This window comes from Artemia sp. Qi Xiang Cuo, chromosome 16, assembly GCF_049724085.1.
Source record: "Artemia sp. Qi Xiang Cuo chromosome 16, ASM4972408v1, whole genome shotgun sequence".
NCBI lineage: Eukaryota > Metazoa > Arthropoda > Branchiopoda > Anostraca > Artemiidae > Artemia > Artemia sp. Qi Xiang Cuo.
Window position 1 is genome coordinate 25,411,180 of NC_142809.1, and position 22,643 is coordinate 25,433,822.

The 22,643-nt window shown below is 37.0% G+C and overlaps 1 protein-coding gene across 2 annotated transcripts in view; it reads left to right on the top strand.

The window, feature by feature from the left end:
• The window catches only part of LOC148942712 (NPC intracellular cholesterol transporter 1-like), a 154,246-nt gene that overhangs the window by 78,243 nt on the left and 53,360 nt on the right, over positions 1-22,643 (top strand). For both annotated transcript variants that reach the window (XM_089102813.1, XM_089102814.1), the window contains exons 18-19: positions 4,918-5,060; positions 7,916-8,076. In XM_089102813.1, coding sequence (XP_088958939.1) covers positions 4,918-5,060; positions 7,916-8,076 — 304 coding nt within the window. The remainder of the gene's footprint in view (positions 1-4,917; positions 5,061-7,915; positions 8,077-22,643) is intronic.

Here is a 22,643-nt window from a genome sequence, read left to right on the forward strand (position 1 = left end):
TATTTGAAAGGTCAAGAAATTATGTATTTGATGTTGACCCCCCCCCCTCATAGATCTCAGGCAAGGGTTGTAAGTTACGCCCTGGGGGCGTATAAGGTTTTTATAGAAATGGTGGTCGTATAAGCTTCGGAGAGGGCTCATTGGATTGGTAATCACAAGTTATAGTGCTCCTTTTAAGAGTCAAAGTCATCAGAAGGCAAATATCATAGGCAGCACCTCTCTATAATAGCTAGAATTATCATTGAAACATTTAAAGAAGTTAATTCGATTCAAAATTAAAAGTTCTAGTGTCCTTTTTAAGAGTAAACAGAGATCGGAGTTTTTATAGAAATGGTGGTCGTATAAGCTTCGAAGAGGGCTCATTGGATTGGTAATCACAAGTTATAGTGCTCCTTTTAAGAGTCAAAGTCATCAGAAGGCAAAACACATTTAAGGCTTTTATGAAGGGATGATCTTTTGAACTTTAGAGGAGGATCATTTGATTGGAAATGTATAGTTCTAGTTCTTTTTTAAGATTCAAGCGTGATGGAGAGAAAAATATCAACCCTCTCTCTGATATCCCCTTTTCTTCAAAAAATTCGATCGAAATTGTGAGATAGCCATTCTGTTACCAATAGTCTTCAGTAGAGAATTCAACAATGTCTTCAAATAGTCAAATATAAGAAATATTTAGGCAGACTTTGAACTAAATCACAACCAACTATGAGCATGTGGAGTTTCCAAATGGTGACAAAGCAATATCTCAAGAACAACTTATATTATTAAGTTAGAGATTTAAGGGTAATTTTTGGGGGATTTTGAACTAGCCAGGAGGCACTACGTGTATACTATTAATGCTAAAATTACTGCATCTACCACTACATTTACTGAAACTAATGATGCTGAGTATTAAGATGAAACTTTTAGGAGGCGTTCAGGATAAGTTCCAATTAAAGGAAAAAACTGTGTGCATGCAGATTTTCAAAAAGGTATATAAGCAATATCATAGGCAGCACCTCTCTATAATAGCTAGAATTATCATTGAAACATTTAAAGAAGTTAATTCGATTCAAAATTAAAAGTTCTAGTGTCCTTTTTAAGAGTAAACAGAGATCGGAGGGCAATCAACCAATATCTCAAGCTGATTTATTTTCCAAACATATCTAGTCAAAATTTTGGGACAACTATTTTGTTCAGCATAGTAGAACGGTCCAGCAAACTATGTCTGTAGGGATATTGGGCGTGTCAATCCCCCACAATTATGCAATTGGCCCGAAGTTTCTACCAACATCTAAATAGCAAGCCAAACTATGGATTCTTATAGAAAAAAATGAAAGGTTATAAAATATTAATTTTTTTTCATGAAAATGACTATGTCAATAAAAAACGAACAGAAATTAATTTAAAAAAACTTTTTCCGCAAAATAAGTTTTTCAAACAAAAGTAAAGAGCTCCATTAGGCCAAAAATGGGCAGAAATGAAGTCAAGTAATCATCCGAGCGTAAAACTACCACAAATCGCTATCAATAAATAAATGAAACTCAAAACGAACAGACACTAGAATAAATAGCCAAGTCAAACTCGAAACGAGCAAAAATTAACATTAGCAGGGAGGATAACCCCCATGCCTTCTCAAGACCTAAACATAATTTGCGCTTTAATGAAAAAAAAAAACGCTTAAATGTTTTCACTTGTTTTACTTAAATAAATACAAAAATTTACGACTTTAAAGAATAAATATCAGTATAGGTATATTAAACTAACAATCCATGGTCATTTTTTTTTCAGTAAAGCCTGAATTATGTTCTGGTCTTGAGAAGTCATGGGGGTTGTCAGCAAGGGGGGTGACTGGGCTATTTGTTCTAATTTCTGTTCTTTTTGCGTTTCATTTATTTCTTGATAGTGATTTATGGTAGTTTTACGTTTGGAAGATTATTTGACTTTCTTTCTGCCCATTTTTGGCTTAATGGAGCTCTTTACTTTTCTTTGAAAAACTTATTTTTTGGAATTTTTTTTTTAATTAATACAAATATAAGTGGCGTCATTCAGCTAGAGGGGGGGGGGGGGCTGGCCCCCCCTGACCCCTCTTGTGGGGGCCCATGCTTCCTAATATGTTCCACATCCATATCTATAGAAATGTACCGTCTTTGGAACCTTATCAAGTAAATAGATGAGCTTAGTTAATTGAAAAATTGAGGAATGTACTATACTTCCCATTTTGCCAAGTTTGCTCAGATCAAATTGTTTTCCCTGACAGAAAACAATTATTTCCTAAAATTTATCAGTTCAATATAAGATTTTCTCGTTTTGAAATATTTAAAAATGGATATAAATGCACCCTCTACATCTGGAAAGTAGGACAGAAATGGAATCACTGAAAAACAAGAAATCATTGAAAACACAAATTTTTTTTCTTTGAAAAAACGTGAAAATAAATAATCGAAAAAGAAAATAGGACTTAGTGTTTTTATAATAACATTCGTATTGTAGCTAGATAGGTCAAATCGGATGTAGTTTAGTCATAGAAGAAAGTGGAGGGAAGGGAGAAAGTAAAGGCTCCAGGAATCATTTAATTGTTTTAAAGTTTTACTTCCAAAATTTAAATCAAAGCTCCAATATAGCTCCAAATTATATTATGTGTAATTGAGACACCTAACAAGTGCTGAAAACGTTATATTCCTTGCGTTTTGGATTCACATACTAACCCAAAAATGTAGAACTGTTTCTATGTACAATACTGACTGACTTCTCGCAATTTTTGCTTTTCTAAATATTTCTTGAACCAGCTCCAAAAAATTGACATAAATGTGCTGAGGATTATTACTGTTATTAGTCATATTTTACACGACGCCAGTGCTTCATGTGCGACATTTATCTCTGTATCAACATGTTGTACGAAATGTCTGTTGTAAGTAGGATAAAGTGAATCTGAACAATTTATGTATATTTTCTCACAACTTTATGCTCACAAATAAGTGGTACCAAGCCATTCTCTTTATCTGTTGCTCTTTACTTAGGCAGCGCTATTGCGCTGCCTATGACTATCATTTTTAATATATAGCAGTAGGAGACGAAGCTTTGCTTGGTGAAGGAAATTTTAGACATAAGAAAATATTCAGTGCCCTTCCGGAAATATATACTTCCCATATCCTGATGTACACAAAACTTTTAAAAGATTCAAAGGGAAAGGTAATTTTTAAACTCTAGGTGTCAATTTTCAATGACTAATTTAATAATTCGCAGTTTTTTTTTTTATTTCAAATGTAAGGAAAATTTCCAGGGGATTTTCCATTGAAGAGAATTTCGGCAGGGGTAGGGGAAATTTGTCTGCTGAGTATCTTCATTGGACGACACCTTTTTTTGTTATCTTTTATTTTCAAAAATGAAACAACAACCCAAAGGTCAATTTTTGGGGTCCTTGTGTCACTTATCATCGCCTTATAAAGTCATATTTATAGAGAAATTGAACATAAAAATTAGTTTATAAATGAACCCATAATTAACTCTCTATGATGTCCATGTGTCCGGCCAGCCTTTCTATTCCAAAATTGTCACCAAAATTATGCTTTTAGTGCACCTTGTAGCACTTAATGACGGCCTTATCGAGTCTAGGCATATAAAAAGAACGATAATACATAAGAATTATCTTTTATGAGTCCTTAAAAAGCTCTCTATGATGTTCCAGTGCCTCAATAGCGATGAAGAAAAATAAGAGGATATATCACTGCTGCCCATAAGAAAAGTGATTTTTTCTTGTTGTCCAGTGAGTGGGGTGGAAATTTTCTTGTATAAGGTTTCTACAATGGCATTCTAAAGGGTGTACTTTTTTATTTTTTAAGACGTCATTTCCAAATCGCATGCAACTGAATGACGCAATGTACGGGGCTATTTGAATAGTGCGTAGTTTAACTACGAGATTTTGTCTCCAATGATTTTTGAGAAAGTGGAAAGAAATATGCACTTTCATATTAACATTAAGGCTGGCAAAAGAATCCGAGCTTATTAAACTCACCACCCTAAAGTGTTAACAGTACAGTACTGTCGTCTGCACCAGATCATAGCTGACAGTCTTAATTAAAGCTGAGTTCACTGCTTAATTTATGTGTGTTTTATGCGTGTGCATAGCTTATTTATGTATTCTGTAATAGTTTTTAATTTAACCGAGTGACGTCTTTGCTAAATTGTAACTTTTGTTCGTTATTACTCGAAGAAAAGTATCCTATTGAAGGCTTAGAGAAGCAACGGGCTAAATTTACGGGCTCCTTACACTTTTGGTTCCTTAACCAGTTCAGTAAGATGGATCCTTACACTTCTGGTCCCTTAACCAGTTCAGAACATTTTTGTCTGTAATCATTTCAACTATTGTTTGGCCAGCTATGGCTATTATGAATAATATTAACTTAAACCTATTGATAATTTTATGTATGATAGCTTTTTAGTTCCGAATTGTATGAAATAGCTCAACCGTAGCCAAGAAATGGAGTTGCTTAAAAAGGCAACTTTTCCATTGAAATCTATGTTTTCTTATTGGGTTTGTACCGAATGTGTGTAGCTACTATTTGGTAAAAACTTTGTTTTTTCCAGAAGGCAGCAAATACTACCTTTTGACGTGACGAGTTCTCTAGGACTGTACTAGGCCTTTAAGCCCTTTACTAGTGCATTTTCAGTTTCGTTAACAATAGCTAGAGGATATTATAATAGTGTAGCTAGCTGGATATAATTTCAAATTTTGATGAATGTTGTGAATCGTAAAAAAAACTTCCAGAAAATGGGGTTATGAATTTATGAATCTATTCTACTTAAACCCCCTCAGGCCAATCCTTCTTCAGTGTATAAATAGCGGCATAGTGTTTTTCATAATATTTGTCCGAGAAATCCCTTCCGTACTTTTACAATACGGTATAGTTTTATGGTATAAATTAATTATATTTTTGGCAGGACCTATATAGCATCTCCTTCATCATCATGGCTAGATGACTTCTATGACTGGCTAGACTATGGCACGGATTCTTATGGATTGACGACACCATGCTGCCGTGTATTTAGACAAAATGGGACATTTTGCAATTCCTTAGTCAGTGGTGAGCATAAACACTGTTTATCGGATAAGCATATTTTTTATTTATTTTCCAGCTTCCTTCATAAAAGCTGATCTTAATGGAGGATATTCCGTAGGTCCTAGAAAATGAAACAACTTTGTTTAGAAAGAGTTATGTCCCCTCCTCCGGAAAAATTGAGTAATTAATAGAGCACATTTTTCCTGACAATGCATCTTCAGATAGGTGATCATTTTATGCAAGTAATATGTAGCTTCTTTGAAAAAAATTAATGTGCCCCAATGACCAACTCTCAGTATTGACCAGTGTCAAAAATAATTTACAGTTTACAGCTAAGTGAGGGAAAAGATTGAATTTGTGAACGCCTCGTCAAACCGGCTTAATCTTTACTCACTTGGAAAAAAGGAGATAAATTTGACATTTCCAGGAACTCCTGCTATAATATTTAAGTTTTTGATTTGTTTGAGTGAATTGATGGTGGCCCTAACTACCTATAAATTATGTTTAGCAATGAAATTACAGAATAGGATGGACTAAAAAAGCCTTCGAGACAGCAATCGTCTGACTAAAAGCTAAAAAGGAGATGAACTATTATTAAACCCATTCAGTAAAACTTGGTCTTTTCCTAAGTTTGTCCCTCCAATCATACACTCTAAAGAATTAAAATTTTTGTATTTGCTTTTAAGGTTCTTGTTGAATTGTTGCTAAAGAAGAAAATTTAACTTTTGAACTTTTTTTCATTCGAAAAATAAATTATTTTTAAACGAATAATAAATCAATTAATAAAAATTAAATAAAATATAAAAAAGCGTAAAAAAATATAATAGACTAAAAACAATTAAAAGTAAAAAAAAATACGAGATGTAATTGAAAAAAAAACAAATGAATAGATAATATGTAATTAGGGAGGAATTTTAGATTACATTTACAGTCAATAATGTTCTTTTTAAGACCTAGGTAAATTCTTAGTACGACAAAACAATCTCTTACGAGTAAATTATTTCGGGGAAAGGTGCCTCAACTAGAATTTGTCTATAAAGCTAGAGTGAATTAACTGTTATTTACTAATTTTAATATACCTGAATTCTACAAGCACTCCCGCTCTTTTCCTACTGAAGGTATTTTTCTCCATTTGGTTCCGTCTATCAAGGTGATATGACATATCTCTAAGCTCACGGTTTCCTCTCATTACCTGTAGAAGAAAACATATAAGATTGATCGCTTCAGAAGGAGCCGTTTTGGCGATGCCCATCCATTGTAAATCATGCCCACTTGTTACTCATTCCATTGATCGTTTTCACTAAAATACAGTGCTGCTAAGCCAGTACTTCGTATAGTATATTTTAACATATTGCAGCAGAGATTTGTTTTCTAAACAGAATTCGTAAAAAAATAAAATTGTCGAATTTTTAAATGTACAATATGCTAAAAAAAAAAATAGCGCAGCAGCTTGCTGGTCTTAGGCTCAAAGGCTTCAAAGTTCGGGACAGCAGCTAATAATATTCAGCAGTTTACTATCAAGGACTAACCTTAGGGCTAATTTTAGGCCCCCTTCTAAAAAAGAAAAAAATTAGGACAAATCGTAGGGCTAATTTTAGGATTTATTTTAGGCATCAAAGTTTGGGACAGCAGCCTACTAATCATCCCCACACATTTTTGATTCTTGAATGCAGGGGGGGTTGGAGATAAGAAAACATTTTTAGTTCTTGAATTCAGAGGAGGGTTGGAGGTAAGAAAACGAAAATCAGTTTTAAACCATTCATGTTATTGACGAAAATTCTCTTAGCATTACAACTTTGAAATTCCCGGATTTAATGATTCTATTAATAGCCTTTCTCCTCATCGAAGTCCTGAAATAAGCTCTCGGTACCCTAGATATCCTTTAATTTATCATGTACCGAAATTCTCATACTGCTACCCCAGCTTTAGATCTAAAGAAGTCCGCTCGGGTTAAAAAGCAACTCTAATTTTGCCGTCCATTGAATACCTCTTCTTGATCCTTTAAAAAAAAAATTGAGTCCTGTCGATACTCAAGATTTGATAATCAAACTAGGTAAATGACTAGTCGCATTATTTGTGGAAATAAATAGGAGTTCCTATAGAAGGTGTAGGAACATAGCGAAGTCATAAGAAAAGACACAAGTAATATTTTCATCTCTTAAAAAACATATGACCATCAAAAGTCAGATATAAAAGTTTAGATATAGTCAAAATTTTGGCAGTAGTCAATTAAGTAGATGCTATTGGACAAAACAAAATGACTAGAAACATTTAATGACCAGATTTAGACACAAGCTTGTCTGCACTGATTTCTTTCCTTAGGGAGGGGAGTCGCAGGGCATGATTTATTACAAAAATCTTTTTTGAATCAAAAATTTTTAAGCTACAACTTACTCAGTTGGATTTGGTAAAACATATAAAAGTTCAGATATAGCCAAAAGTTTGGCAGAATTCAATTAATTAGGGATATGCTATTGGACAAACAAATAAATTAAATGACCAGACAAATTTAATGACCAGATTTAGACACAAGCCTGTATGGATTTTATTTTTTGTGGGGGGAAGAGTCGCACGTGCATGATTTATTCAGATTGTCTTTGTTGGATCAAAATTTGAAGCTACAGTACAACGTAATCAATTGGATTTAGTATAAGAATTAATAAAAAGATTTCTTTGAAAGGAAAGGCTGAATTCGCAAGACTTATAATTAAAATTCTTGAAAAATTTGTTCGTGCACAAAAATACAAGCTTTGTACAAACGCTTTTGACCAACTATTTTTCGTATCTCGGGAGGTAATTTATATACTACCAGTGATTTTACTTTCGTGTAGAAGAAAGATGTTTGTACTTAACAGTTACAGATATAATTACTCTTTCAGCACCGCTTGCTTGCAAGAAATGTGATGTAACCCATTCAGTCATTAATGGCTCTGAAGCTCGGTGGCCTGATCAAGCAGCTTTTGATAATTACCTAGAATATTTTCTTGAAGATATTCCAGGAGAATCTTGTCCTAAAGGAGGAAAGGCTGCGTATTCTAGTGTAAGTCTGTCTATGATATTAACTGTGCTTTTGTTTATATTTTGACTTGGGAACTTCTAATATTTTGCAAGTATTATGCCTTATTATTTTTTTTTGAAGAATTAAGCTTTTCGAATATTTCTTTTTTAGAACATTTCTTGCAAATGTGCTCTTCCTAAAATTCGTTAAAATTATATATTGGATGGATTTGTTAAACACGGTTCAAACGTATTTCTCTACTTTTTGAAAAATTTGACACAGTCTGAATGTTGAAAATTTCTAATACATCATTTTTTTTAGCATTAAACGGACTTTGTGAGTGGGGTAATTGGTGCCAGAGTAATATCAGGAGCCACTAAAAAGGGCGTATCGAGGATTACGCTTGGAGGGCGGGCCTGTTTGGGGGATGTTTTACAAAGGAAACTTTAAAAACGCATACCGAATTTGTTTATGTGCATTTAGTTACATTTTCACGAGTCGGACAATTTCTTCTTTGGGGAGGGGAGTTCAAATCTCTTAAACATCCCCCCCCCCATAAGTACGATCTTGGGCACTAAGCAATTGAAGATATGAAGCATAAAAAAAGTATGCTTGTGAAGCTAACGGTACCTTGCCCTTCCCAATTCTTAAATTTAGTGATTTTATCTATATTTTGGATCTACTTTAGATTTCCTATTTTTTGTATTTGTCTGAGTTTCTCCCCCTCTCTGATACGACAATACCTTTCCTCCAACAGATTTATCCGTACATGCGTGCTATTGCTTGTAAAAGGAAAGATGAAAACTGCAACAGATGGGACAACTGTGAAAGGGAAAAAAGAAGTGATTACACTACTTAACCGCCACTGTGCTACTATTGGTGAAATGACTTCAGCACCAACAGCTGTATTGCAGTGGATACGGATTTCAATAATTCTGAAGCCAATACAGTGCCAACAGCTGTGGATACTGATTTCATGAAGTATTTACCTCCATCGAATGACCTATCCATATTTCTTTCTCTTGTATTGGCTTCAGAATTATTGGCAATTTCCAGGCTTTTGAAAAATGGAAAGTCAGATGGGTCGGATGCGTCTAGCACAAATTGACTGAAGACCATTATACCGGAAACTGCCGAGTGCTTAGCTCATACTATTAGCCTTTCTTTTAAGTACGGCAAATTCCCTGATTGCTGTGAAGCAGCTAGAATAGTTGCGTTACATAAGGGAAGTGATTCAAAAGATCCAAATAATTATCGTCCAGTTTTGATTGTATTTGCTTTTTCTAAACTTATTGAACGTTGTTTATATAATCGTCTGGTTTCGTTTCTAGGGAAGATTAATTTCTTTCTCAAGTCACAATTTGGTTTCAGGAGAAACCATTCTGCCGAACATGCAGTTTTAGTTGCTACTCAGTTTATTCATGACGTTTTAGATAAAGGTGATATTCCAGCAACTGTGTTTTTTTTACATCAAAAAAGTATTTGACACGATTTCCCATCGTATATTGGAACATAAACTGCATTATTATGGGATAAGAGGGCCAGCCTGCTTTTTAATTATGTCTTACTTACATGACCTGACACATTTCGTTGCCGACGGCGACTCCACATCAAGAACAGTGCAGAAGTTGAACAACGTTGGGGTCCCTCAAGGATCTGTACATGGCCCCTTGCTTTTCTTGATTTATATCAGTGACTTGGGTGTGTTTTCAAAGGGTCTCTGACTTATTGTGTTGTTTGCTGATTATACGGTGTGTAATGTCTCTGAACCCAATGATCTGATTCTTCGGCAAAATATATGTCAGTCAGTTGAGAGAATTCTATTGTGGTTTAAGTCTGAGCGTCTGATAGCAAATTTTAAGATGACAAAATTTATTACTTACTTTCGGACTTCAACTTCTTGTCCTGGACTCCAGTCAGTTGAGGCTTAAAACAACGTGTGTATTTAGCGTGTTAGCTTTGTACGCTACTTAGGAATTATCATTGATGAAAACCTGTCATACAAGCACCATATTAGCCATCTTTAGCAGAAATTTTGGAATGATGCGTCACCTGAAGTTTATTTTACCTTATTCTTGCCTTAATTATTGCCCACTTGTTTACTCCAATATATTTAGGAGCCACCTACTGCCACTCCAGAGACAAAAGAATAAAGGCTTACGAGTACTGAAAGAATATGTTCCATCTCCTATTTTGTTACCAAACAAATCAAGTACTCAGAGGATGTCTGTTATGTTGAATATCCTTCCAGTTAACCAGTTTGTAATTTTTCAATAAGTTCTGTTTATTGTTCAGTATCGGAAGAAGGCATTGCCTGCGTATTTTTATGTATCTGAGCTGTTAGCGGTATTGGATGAGTTGGATTCATGTCGACAGTCCAGGAAACGCTGGATGGTCCGTCAGCCGCCAATTAAATCCGAGAGATGGCGTTTTTCACTAAGAAATAGTTTAGTTACAGTATGGAATAAGTTTGATAAAAATTGTAATCTATCTCTTCGCCTATCAACACTAAAAAAAAATAAAAAATTAAGGAATGTTTAATGAACATGTAAATTGTTAATATGTGTGTATATGTGTATATATATGTATGTGTATATTGCTATATGTCTGCGTATGTGCTTGTACATACATCTGTACGCCTCATTTGCGTGGCGTGTTTGGGGAGGAGTTTGTCCGTCTTCCCCTGTTGATGAGTTGAATAAAGTACGTAATTTTTTTTACATTTTTTTTTTTTTTTTTTTTTTGGTGGGTTGAGGAGTCTGGAAAGGTGAGTTATCTATTGTTTTTTATTTTATTTTCAATGGTAGTTTGAAATAGAAAATTGAATATTTTGGTTAAAATCTCTATAACTAGAATATTAGTGGAGGTACAATTAATTTAAATCTGTGTGTTAAATATTTTTTGTTCCCGACTCTGTCGAGTTTTCTCTCTGTCTGGAATTTAATACGTTGTGTAAATATGGTATTAATAATAAAACCTTGAACCTTGAACCTTCTAATAGAGGTCACTATAAAAAAGAGTATTATACGCTGTTACCTGCTACTTTCTGCAATCTTTCTGATACCGAGGGATGAATTATTTATGCTTATAAAGACAAATATTTTAATAAGGGCCGATTGTATTTCGAGATTGTAGGCCTTTGTTACAGCTGCCATTTTTGTTTGGAAAGGATATTAACTTATCAGTCAGTGCCATTGTTATACTGGTGGAATTTATCTTTCAAAGCAATAATTTTTACCAAGTCCATTCTCAGTCTTTGTTTTCTGTCTGTTTATGTTTCTTATTTTTCTACCCTTTATTTTGAATACTAACCGGTGGTTACTGCAAATACAGTATATTAATTCTCTTGATCAATTAAAGATTGCATTTTTATATTTTTAGCTTTCTTGTTATTGCCTTGCCTGTCTTGATAATCTTAGTCGATATAATTGGTAAGTATCCGTAATTCTCTACCAATGAACAGTCTGAAAACAATCATGAGACTTTTTACAGGAGATTTCACAGTGGGAATGAGTGTTTCTCCTTTTCATAGGCAGCGCAATAGCGCTGCCTAAGTACAGAACGATGTTGGCACAATGTATTATTGATTTTTTTTTTCTTTAGACCAGGGCACTTCGTATCTAAGGAGTTGTCGTAGAAACTTCGAAAAGGGCTCATTCGATTGGAAATTGGAGTGGCTTGTGTCCCTTTTAATAGTCGAAAGTGATTGGAAGGCAACTAACACCCCTTCCACGCCCACTATTTCCCCAAACAAATCCAATCAAAATCTTGCGATAGCCATTTTGTTCAGCGTAGTTGATTTCCAGACAGAAATTATGTTTTCGAGGAGGACATTCTCCCACAACCCTCAGGGCAAGGTTTTAAGTTATGCCCTGGGGCCATATAAGAACGATGTTGGCACAATGTGTTATTTTTTTTCCTTTAGACCAGGGCACTTCGTATCGAAGAAGTTGTTATAGAAACTTCGAAAAGGGCTCATTCAATTGGAAATAAGAGTGGCTTGTGCGCTTTTTCATAGTCGGAAGTGATTGGAAGGCAACTAACATCCCTTCCACACCCACCATTTCCCGAAGCGCTTCCAATCAAAATTTTGAGATAGCCATTTTGTTCAGCGTAGTTGATTTTCAGATAAAAATTATGTGTTTTAGGAGGACACTCCCCCAAAGCCCTCAGGGGAAGGGTCGTAAGTTTTGCCCTGGGGGCATATAAGGTTTTCATAGGAAGCGTTTTCGTAGAAACTTCAAAAAAGGCTCATTTGTTTGGAAATTGAAAGGGCTAGTGGCCTTTTTAATAGTAGAAACTGATTGGAGGGCAACTAACCCCCCTCCCATACCCAATCTTTCCCCAAGCACATCCAATCAAAATTTTGAGATAGGGATTTTGTTCAACGTAGGTGAAAATTCTGGAAATTAGGTCTTTGAGGATGACAAGCCCCCCCCCACCCCCACACACACAGCCCTCAGGGCAAGAGCTGTAAGTTATGCCCTGGAGGCATATAAGGTTTTTTATAGAAAGCGTTGTCGTAGAAACTTCAAAAAGGGCTCATTCGATTGGAAATTTAAATAGCTAGTGCCATTTTAATAGTCAAAAGTGATTGGAAGGCAACTGACACCCCTTCCACGCCCACCATTTCCCCAAATACATCCAATTAAAATTTTGAGATAGCCATTTGTTCCACGCAGTTGAAAGTTCTGGAAATTATACCTTTCAGCAGGACACACCCCCTCCTTCAAAGTCTTCAGGGCAAGGGTTATAAGTTATGCCCTGGGGGCATATAAGGTTTTTATTTATTTATTGAAAAACCCGTCAAATCAACACAACAAGACGGAGCACTTAAAAAAAAAAAACAAAAAAAAATTACACAAACTACAACGAACTGAACCAACAAAGAAAACGAATCACTGAATCACTGAATGAGCAGATGGAACCATTCGTGTAGATTTTGGTGTATTTTTCTATTATGTTTCGCTATTCGTCTAGCGACAGCGACGTCAGTGTCTGAGACTTTAAATTTTCAATTACATGCGAATTTCTATACAACGGAGGTAGAAGAAGCATATACTTCGCAAAACGAAAATACATCGATCTGATTTTATTCTGGTCAGTTTTAGTGAGAAGTTTCCAGAAGGGCGTGGCATATAAAGTGTGAGGAAGAGCGATGGCGTTATATAAGCTTGCTAGAAGCAGCCGGTTGAATCGGAGTTGGCAAGATACAATTGAAGCGTAAGAGGCTAAAATTTGTCGTTTAAGCTGTTCGAGGAGAAGTTTTCGGGTGTGGTGGATAGACGAACCTATGGGTAAACCTAGTTAAATGAGGTGATCCACTGGCTGGACAGAGCTAGAACCAAGGGCAATGGTAGGAACACAAAAATCAGTTTTCCAATTGAATAAGACGATTTCCGATTTTGAAGAGTTGAACTGAAGTCCAACTTTAAGAAATTCGGCTTCAAGGATTTTGAAGATATCAATTGTCCACTGAAGGGTTCGGCTAAGATTCAGGATGTCGCCCGCGTAACATACCAAAGACAAGTTAGCAGATAACAGAATCAGTAAAGATGGACATTGATCTTGTGCATCAAGGACACAGTTATTGAAAAGGTCAGGAGAGGTGACTGCTCCTTGACGCGCTCCTTTCTTGACTGGAGCTAGTCGGGTGCTTGGAATGGGGGTCAAACCCGTGACAGGAGGTAGCTTCAGTCGGATCCGTAATCTAGAATACAGATTCCTGAGAGAACGAATGACAGCTAGACTCAACCCACGTTTACCGGCCTTCAGAAGCATCGCAGCATGGATTAGAGAGTCGAATGCGCGTCTAATGTCGTTTCCTGAAAAAGAAAGGCTCTCTCCAGAAGATTCGGAGTCTATCAAGACATTAGCAACGACTGTTAAGGCATCAGCACATCCGGTTCCTCGCTTGAAGCCGAACTAATGCGGAGGAGTGTAGTATACATTTTCGAGTTCCTGTATAAACAGTAACTCGAAGAGCTTGCACAGTAATGTAGCTACAGTTATCGGACGGAATGATGTACATTGAATTTCAGTTTTTCCCTTTTTAGAAATGGGAGTCAGATCTCCGATTCAGAAAGAGGCAGGAACAATTCCTTCGGATAAAATCATCTGCATAAGCAGAGAGAGAGATATGCCGCGAGAAGTTTACCTCCGTGTTTCAAGTGGATCGCACTGACTTCGTCAATGCCCGATGAGCCTTTCCATTTGAGTCTACGGATGGCATCTTCAACAGAGCGGGAACTGACTATAAAATCTTCATCGGGATGAGAAGATAGAAACTGATCTAAGACAGCCTCCTAAGATTGTTTGACGGAGGGGTCAGGGGCTGAGAACTCTGATTCGTAATAGGCCTACCATTTATCCTCAGGGATGTCGGCTGGAGATGGTGACGAAGAATTTGTTGCAGAACGAGAGACAAACTTGAAGATCATATTTCTATCTTGTTTGGCACGAGCAGAATAACGATTGACTATATTTTCCCGATGCCGAGCCAGGGCCTTAGAACACTTTCACTTCGTAAAAATCCGTATGCTGTTCACAAGACCCATATTCGGACGTCCACACTCTTTCCATACTGAAAACCAAAATTTTGCTTGACTACATAAAATGACGAGATCTGGATTTGACGACCCCCCGGGAATGATTACTTTACAAATTCGTTGCAAAGAATAGCTTGTTTTTCTGCGAAGCGGAGAGTATGGCAGATTTTTGCACAATATATATCTAGACAAATCGAAACTTCTTTTTAAGGTTACTGGAGTGACTTCTGAAGGAGATGAAATGGGACGCAGATTTTATTCAGGACTGAATCTACCGACTCAATGAATAGGGCTTGATCGATTTTCGACCAGTCACGACGGTGTCGAGGTGCTGAAGGAGCAGGAGGTGTGGTTTGGTGACCAGAAGATGGTATACCGACAGAGCAAGTTATGGGAAAATGATCAGACAACTGATAATCAAACACAACCTTTACTCTATCCGCTCGCAAATCTGACGATACAACAACGTGGTCCAGGTTGGAAGTTCACGAAGACGTGTGAACATATGTAAAATCGGACGATTTATGTAAAACACACAAGAAATTACTAAATAAACCCTTAACTAGCAGTGTACGAGGTGACGCTTGAGAATTCGGCTCGGACAGATTACAATTAAAGTCACCGGCTATAATGCAAGGTAAGCGCCGAATTTTGTCTATACATGAACCTAGTTTTTTACAATATAGCGCAAATAAGCGCTCAGGCTGGTCATTATTGTAGTCTTTGGGAAGATACACACAGAACAATTCACTCTCACAGCTAGATAATAATCATTTGCTTCCAAAATACGAGAACAAAGAGCTGATTTCAAAAACGAAACAAGTCCACTAGAGGGTCGGCCTCTATTGTTCCGCTGTCTAGCGGGTACACAATAAGTTGTCATATCCTCAAGCTCAAGTATGTTCAGGTTATGTTTAGTAACAGAATGTTCCTGTTGACAAATCACACTAAACTCGGAACGGAGGCTTTTCAGAACCGGAAGTTTATTAATAAAAGAACCATTTATATTCCACGATAGAAGAGTTAGTGACGAGGTAATTAATTCGAGGGTTTACGGTTTTTCGGGCACTTCACACTATAGCAAGTATGAACCTGCTTCTTGCAACCAAAGCAAAAGGCTGCCTTATGACACTGGGTATCGGATGTAGATATGTGATTGGCGGAGCCGCATTTGGAGCACAAAGAACCGTTCTTACAATCTGAAGCTAGGTGGCTGATTGCGTGGCAATTAAAGCATCACCGAGCTAAGAACTCGAACTCTTCAACTGCGAGGCATTCATATCCGATTTTCACTGAAACTTTGAGAAAGGTATCGAGGTCGTTTCGTGTCGGAAAGTAGACTTTAAAAGTTCGAGACTTGCCACATGCTGGGGTTTTATTGCACTTGGGGATTAGCTGTTTTAGAGACTGTTCGTCTAGATCCTCCGGCACTCGCTTGATCGCAGCTAAAAAAGCAGGTTCCTTGAGGGAGATGTTGAGTGACGGTTTCGCACTTTTAGCTGCATCCACTATCTGGCTCGTGGTTTGCATGGAACGAACCACGAGTTTCCACTCGGTATTAGAGCGTTGTAACTCGGTTATATCGCCATCTGGACATGGTCACAGTTTGTAAATAAATGCTTTGCGTTCGCTTTGGCATTTTAAGTCTGTTGGAGGGTCTTTGAGTATCACAGAGTAAAGCGGTCTCGGGGGTGTGGTTTGGGACGATTGAAATTTGTCTGGCAGGGTGACAGAAGAGCAGCTAGTATTTAGCATAAATCCATCCAATTTTCTGGAGAGTTCTTTATTTTAGACACCACTGTAGCGTGAACTGCCTCGTCGATGCCAGGTACTTCACACAGACTAGTGCCGTTTTTAATAGTCAAAAGTGATTGAAGGCCTACTAACCCATCTCTCACGCCCACCATTTCCCCAAACATGTCCAATCAAAATTTTGAGATATCCATTTTGTTCAATGTAGTTGAAAGTTCTGGAAATCAGGTCCTTTAGAATGATAACCCTTTCAGAGCTCTCGGTGCAAGGGTTGTAAGTTATGCCCTTGGGGCATATAAGGTTTATATAGAAAGTAGTTGTAGAAATTTCAAAAAGGGCTCATTTGATTGGAAATTGAAAGGGCTAGTGCTCTTTTTAGTAGTCAAAAGTGAGTGGAGAGTAATTAACCCCCCTCTTGCGCCCACCATTTCCCCAAACACATTCAATCAAAGTTTAGAGATAGCCATTTTGTTCAACGTAGTTGAAAGTTCTAGAAATTATGTATTTAACGATGACAAACCCCCCAAAGCCCCCACGGCAAAGGTTGTAATTTATGCCCTGGGGTCATATAAGGTTTTTATAGATAGTATTGTCGTAAAAACTTCAAAAGGGGCTCATTCAATTGGAAATTGAGAGCCCCTTTTAATAGTCGAAAGTGATTGGACGGTAACCAAAGTATAGTCACCTACGGAACAAGTACTGACAAAACTCTCCAAAAGTGACCCCGCGTACCTCAGCGCCTCTAGACGCAAAGTGCTGCACTACTTAATCGCTCCGAGCCAAAATACTTTGCTCCGAGCCAATAAATTACGCTAGACCGTGATTCAGGCGACGAGTGACCGGGATGAATTGTGTAACTACGGTTTTTAGTTGCCAGGTTTGCATAGGTATACAAAGGGTCACTTTTTTTGTGTGGAGAGGATAGGTTTTGTCAGTACTTGTTCCGTAGGTGATTATGCTTCGATGGTAGCTAACCACCCTCTCACACCCACCATTACCCCTAACACATCCAATCTAAATTTTCAGATAGCCATTTTGTTCAACGTAGTAAAAAGTTCTGGAAATTAGGTCTTTGAGGATGACAACCCCCCCCCCCCAGCCCTCAGGGCAAGGATTGTAAGCTGTTCCCTAGGGGGAACATAATGTTTTTATTGGAAGTGTTGTCATATATGGTTAGAGGATTTTCAGGTAGGTCCACTTAGCTTTTAGTTTTAAGAAGCATGGATGCATAACCTCAATTTGCATCTGTCATCCTTAGCAAGGCTAGACGATTTTCAGGTAGATCTACTTAGCTTTTAGTTTTAAGAAGCAAGGATGCATAAGCTCAACTTGTATCTGTTATCCTTAGCAATGTTAGATGATTTTCAGGTAGGCCTACATAGCTGGCCTCCCCCAGGCCACTCAGCGTGTCCCCAGGTGACGATAGGGGAACGCCCTAAAAATATGTAGGGTACCTCCATAGGAGGCACTGACTAAGGGGAAACCTTGTCCCTGGGGTCCGTAATAGAAACTGGGGCACCCTCACCTGGGGTTATAAGTGCAGGTGGAGAAGGAACAAGGCCCCTCAAATGTACACTCAATAGGACCCACCGGTGTGTCCATAAGTCCCATGAGTTACAAGCCTTCTCCCAGTAATGGGTTAAATTGCATGGTGATGCAGAACAGCATCACGGGTGGATTTTCTATAGGAAGACAACTGCGGCAGGGCGTAAGATCCAGATATTTAGACAACAGCCTCTGCGAAGGGCTGCCTCGACCCTTTCGGGGTACCTGCAAGACTGGGGACCTTGCGGTCAATTCTTATCCCACTTGAGGAGTGGAACCCCTTGAGGAAATCATAGCCTAGTAAACGAGCATTCGCATGGGATTCTGATCATTGGATAATTCTTCTGGGCTTTGTGTGTTTTGAAGGGCGTCTTCGGGCTGAAAAACCTCTTCCTATCTAATTTATCAACTATGGGCTGCCTCCCTGTAGTAGCATAATATTTGGAGGAATGAATATATAATGAAGCGGAGGTAATAGCTTCAGATTGTTTGCACAGGATTTCGACTCATGGTGATAGAAGAGCATCGCCAAGTTTTGCTGAAAACCATGTTGTGACAAAGATGGGCCCAGGATTGCTCAAAGTCTCCATTCATGGAGGTCCCAGGGACTTCTTGCTGTCCGGTTCTAAGCCGGCTTAAGCACTTCGGTGTAGACTTGAGAAGATATGTGATCCCCGTCCTGCACTGGTATCTGGGATGATTTAAAGAACATGAAAATTTGAACTTGGAATGTTACGACGTTAGAAAATGACCATCGTATCAAAATTTTGACTGACGAATTCAGACGATTCGAACTGGACTTATTAGGAGTTTCAGAAACTCATCCCAGGGGTAGGAAGTATGAAATTAGGTGATATAGAATTTGTTTACTCAGGCAGGAAGGATGGGATACACAGACAAGGTAGGGCTCATGATGAATAAGGAAGCTGCTAAGTTTTGTTTAGGCTGGGAAGGTATTAATAATAGAATATACTAATTGCTCATTTTATGACTAAAAAGTTCAGGGTATCAGTTATAGTTGTATATGCCCCTGTAGAACCGACTGATGGAACCTCATTGATTATGTTATAGTAAACCGAAGACTGACAGGATCAATACAGGATACTAGGGTATATAGGAGTGGTGTTATTGATGTTAAAAGTAAAGATCACCATCTGGTAGTGTCAAGGGTTAATTTAAAGCTCAAATATTGGAAGGGTAACAACCTCCCGGGAAGTTATGATTTTGGTAGACTCCCGGGTGAGAATTTGAGACAAACTTTCCACGAACAGTTGAATACTAATCTTAAGAGTTTAAAATTTGATAATGTGGAAGATGGTTGGAATAATTTTAGAAAAATAATTTGTGAAGTTGCTGAAGGTGTCGTAGGGGAGAAAGCTAGGACTGCAGCTAAGAATATTAGTGAAAAAGCTTTATGTTTAATAGAAAGGAGAAAAAACTTGTAAAAGAATTATCTGATTGATAGAACATATGAAAACAAAAGGAATGTAAAGAAAGCGGAGAAAGCCTTAAAATATGAACTAAGGAGGTGTGAAGTGGAGGCGATGGATAAAATTGCCGAGGATCTGGAAGATGCAGCTAGACAGCATAATAGTAAAATATTGTACTGGTATGTCAATAAATTGAGAGGGAGTAGTTAATACGGACTTGGCCCAGCTAAAGATAGGAATGGGGCCACAATTAGCGATAAGGAAAGGATTAAATAGGGATGGACTGAACATTTTGAGAATTTGCTAAGCCAAGATAGAGTTGCAGGAAAAGATATAGAGGAAAATGACAAAGTTTGTGATACCTTGGATGTGATGGAAGATTTGTTTTGTAAGGAATAATTAGCGACAGTACTAAAAGAATTAAAAGATAATAAGGCTCCAGGTGCTGATAGGGTAGTAAATGAGTTTCTTAAATATGGTAGCTCTGAGGTTAGAAATAAGCTACTGAAGATTATGAATATTTAATTTTCCTTAATTAAGGAAAACCTTAATTAAGCCGCTTTATAAGAAAGGTGATAAAAGTGAGTGTGGTAATTATCGAGGCATTAGTCTGGTCTCTGTAGGTAGAAAATTACTTAGTAATATGATACTTTTTAGATTAAAAAATCCTGTGTACAAAGTTTTAAGAGAAGAACAGTGCGGTTTTAGAAAAGGTAGAGGATGTGTCGACCAAATTTTCACTCTTAGGTGAATTATTGAGAAGTGCCTGAGTTGTCAAACACCTTTGGTCCTTAGTTTTATAGATTATGAGCAAGCTTTCAATTCTGTTGATAGAAAAGCTTTAGCAAAGGTTTTATCTTTGTATGGTATACCAGACAAATACATTAAAGGGATTAGTCCTATGTACGAGAATAACACTGCTGTGGTTAAGGTGGGACATGAGGTTAGCAGCTGGTTTTGTATTGAATCAGGAGTTAAGCAGGGTTGTGCTGATTTGTGGTAGTTTCGCGCTTGGTAGATTATTTGATTTTAATTTGCTCCTTTTTGGTTTAATGGAGTTTTTTTACTTTTCTGTGAAAAACTTATTTTGTGTAAAAAGTTTTTCTAATTAATTTCTGTTCGTTTTATATTGACATAGTCTTTTCAGGGAAAAAGAAAATAATACATTAAATCTTTTCGGTTTTGTAAGACTTTATAGTTTGGCCGGCTATTTGTATGCTGGAGAAAAATTTTCAGCAATTTTTAAGAAAATACATCCTTTTAAAAATCTGTACACAAATAGTAGTGCTTAATTTAGTTTCATACCTCCTCTAGTTGACCTGAAATAGAAAACTTGATACCATTTACAAAACAATCTGTTAACTTTCTTTGATAGCTTGGATACACTTACGCTTTTTGATTCGGTTAAGTTTTAAGTGCAGAAGTTGCTCCGAAAGTTTGAACATAATACCCTCAGTCGTTTTTGGGATACTGCTGAGATGCCATATTGTGAATTAGCATTAACACAGTGCATTTTGATTTAATCTTAAGGCAACATTTAGTTTTTTAAACATAATGGGCAAATAGAGGGTGGGCGTGGGAGGGAAAATATTTGCCCTCCAATAACTTTCGACTATTAAAAAGTGCATTAGCTCATTGTATTTTCAATCGAATGAGCCCTTTTCAAAGTTCCTACGAAAACTTCTTCGATACGAAGTGCCCTGATCTAAAAAAAAAAAAAAAAAAATACGTTGTACCGACATCGATCTTTACAATAAAAATTTCAAGCCTTCCAATCACTTTTGACTATTAGAAAGGGCACTAGCCTACAGGGGGAGTGTCCTGCTCGAAGGTATAATTTCCAGAACTTTCAACTGCGTTGAACATAATGGCTATCTCAAAATTTTGATTGGATGTGTTTGGAGAAATGGTAGGCGCGGAAGAGGTATTTGTTGCCTTCCAATCACTCTCGAATATTAAAAAGGGCACAAGCCACTCCAATTTCTAATCGAATGAGCCCTTTTCGAAGTTTCTACGACAACTCCTTCGATACGAAGTGCTCTGGTCTAACGAAAAAAAATAAATAATACATTTTGCCAACATCGTTCTTTACTTAGGCGGCGCGATTGCGCTGCCTGTGATTGCAAATTTGTTCCACGTAGCGAGTCAATTTTATCCAGCAAAAAAAAATCAAAATACTTTAAAAATTTTTAGGTATTTTTCATGTTGAAATAAAAGATCAAAATTGTTGCTCATGCACCATAAATATTTTTGCAGGTTACATAATAACTTTAGCGATTTGGAACCAACGTAGGCTGCATGGGATTATTTTTTTTTCTTCTTGAATAACAACATATGTAGACATGTTTTTTCTAACTTCGAAATTTTTTCAAGGACTATGAAATGAAAATAGTATGACGTGGCACTCCGCGTCAACTAAGCTTCAAACTTTTGGTTTTCTCTCTTTAGATGGTAGTAGTAAGGCCATATAAGATTAAAAATATACATTCAAACCTTCACAAGCCTGAGGCATGGGTATGCGTGTATATTTTCTAGAAATTGAGTTACCATGGCCATTTACCTATTACAATGAACGATACTTACCTTACCAGACTGTTTTTCTGAGGTACCACCGATTTTTTGGAGGTCAAACAGAGAGAGAGCGACGGTCACACTAACTACTTGATTAGTAGTTGGATTCGGATATAAGGAATAATTTTCATTGTATTTCATATTAGTAAGAGAATTGAATTCAGAGAGAGAGAATAGTTTATTTGAGAGGATATTAGTGAAAAAAAAATGAGTGGTGCATTTACACTATTGGAGATTAATGATGGAACCGACAGCAGCAGCAGCAACGATATACGAGTACCCAATGTAGCTGTTGAAATAACCGCTGGCTGTAGACTATGTCTTGAATGGGAAATTATGTATGCGAGATACGTGATATCATTAAGCAAATTTAAGCATGAGGAGCAACTATGTTTTGCTGGAAAAGTGAATATTCTCCATATAAATAAACTTCGGTCTGCATTAGATGTCCTATCAAAATATATTGATGAGAACAAAATTCACCAGTGAATATTATTATTATTGTAATTATGTTCAATAAAAATGTTTCTAAATCAATGGTATTTTTTCTTTCTATAGTAGACTAGCGTATATTTTCTAGAGTAGAAAAAAGAAATTCTGGTTAGTCTGAAGTTGGTTGTGAGAGAGTTAGGACTCTAAAAATGGATAGATTCGAGAAAGAGTGAATCATGAGGAATCTAGTTCTTATGGAAAAACGTTTGATTCTAGATGATGATTTTCTAGAGTTGTCTATTCAAAGGAAGATATTTTCTCGGGGAATGCT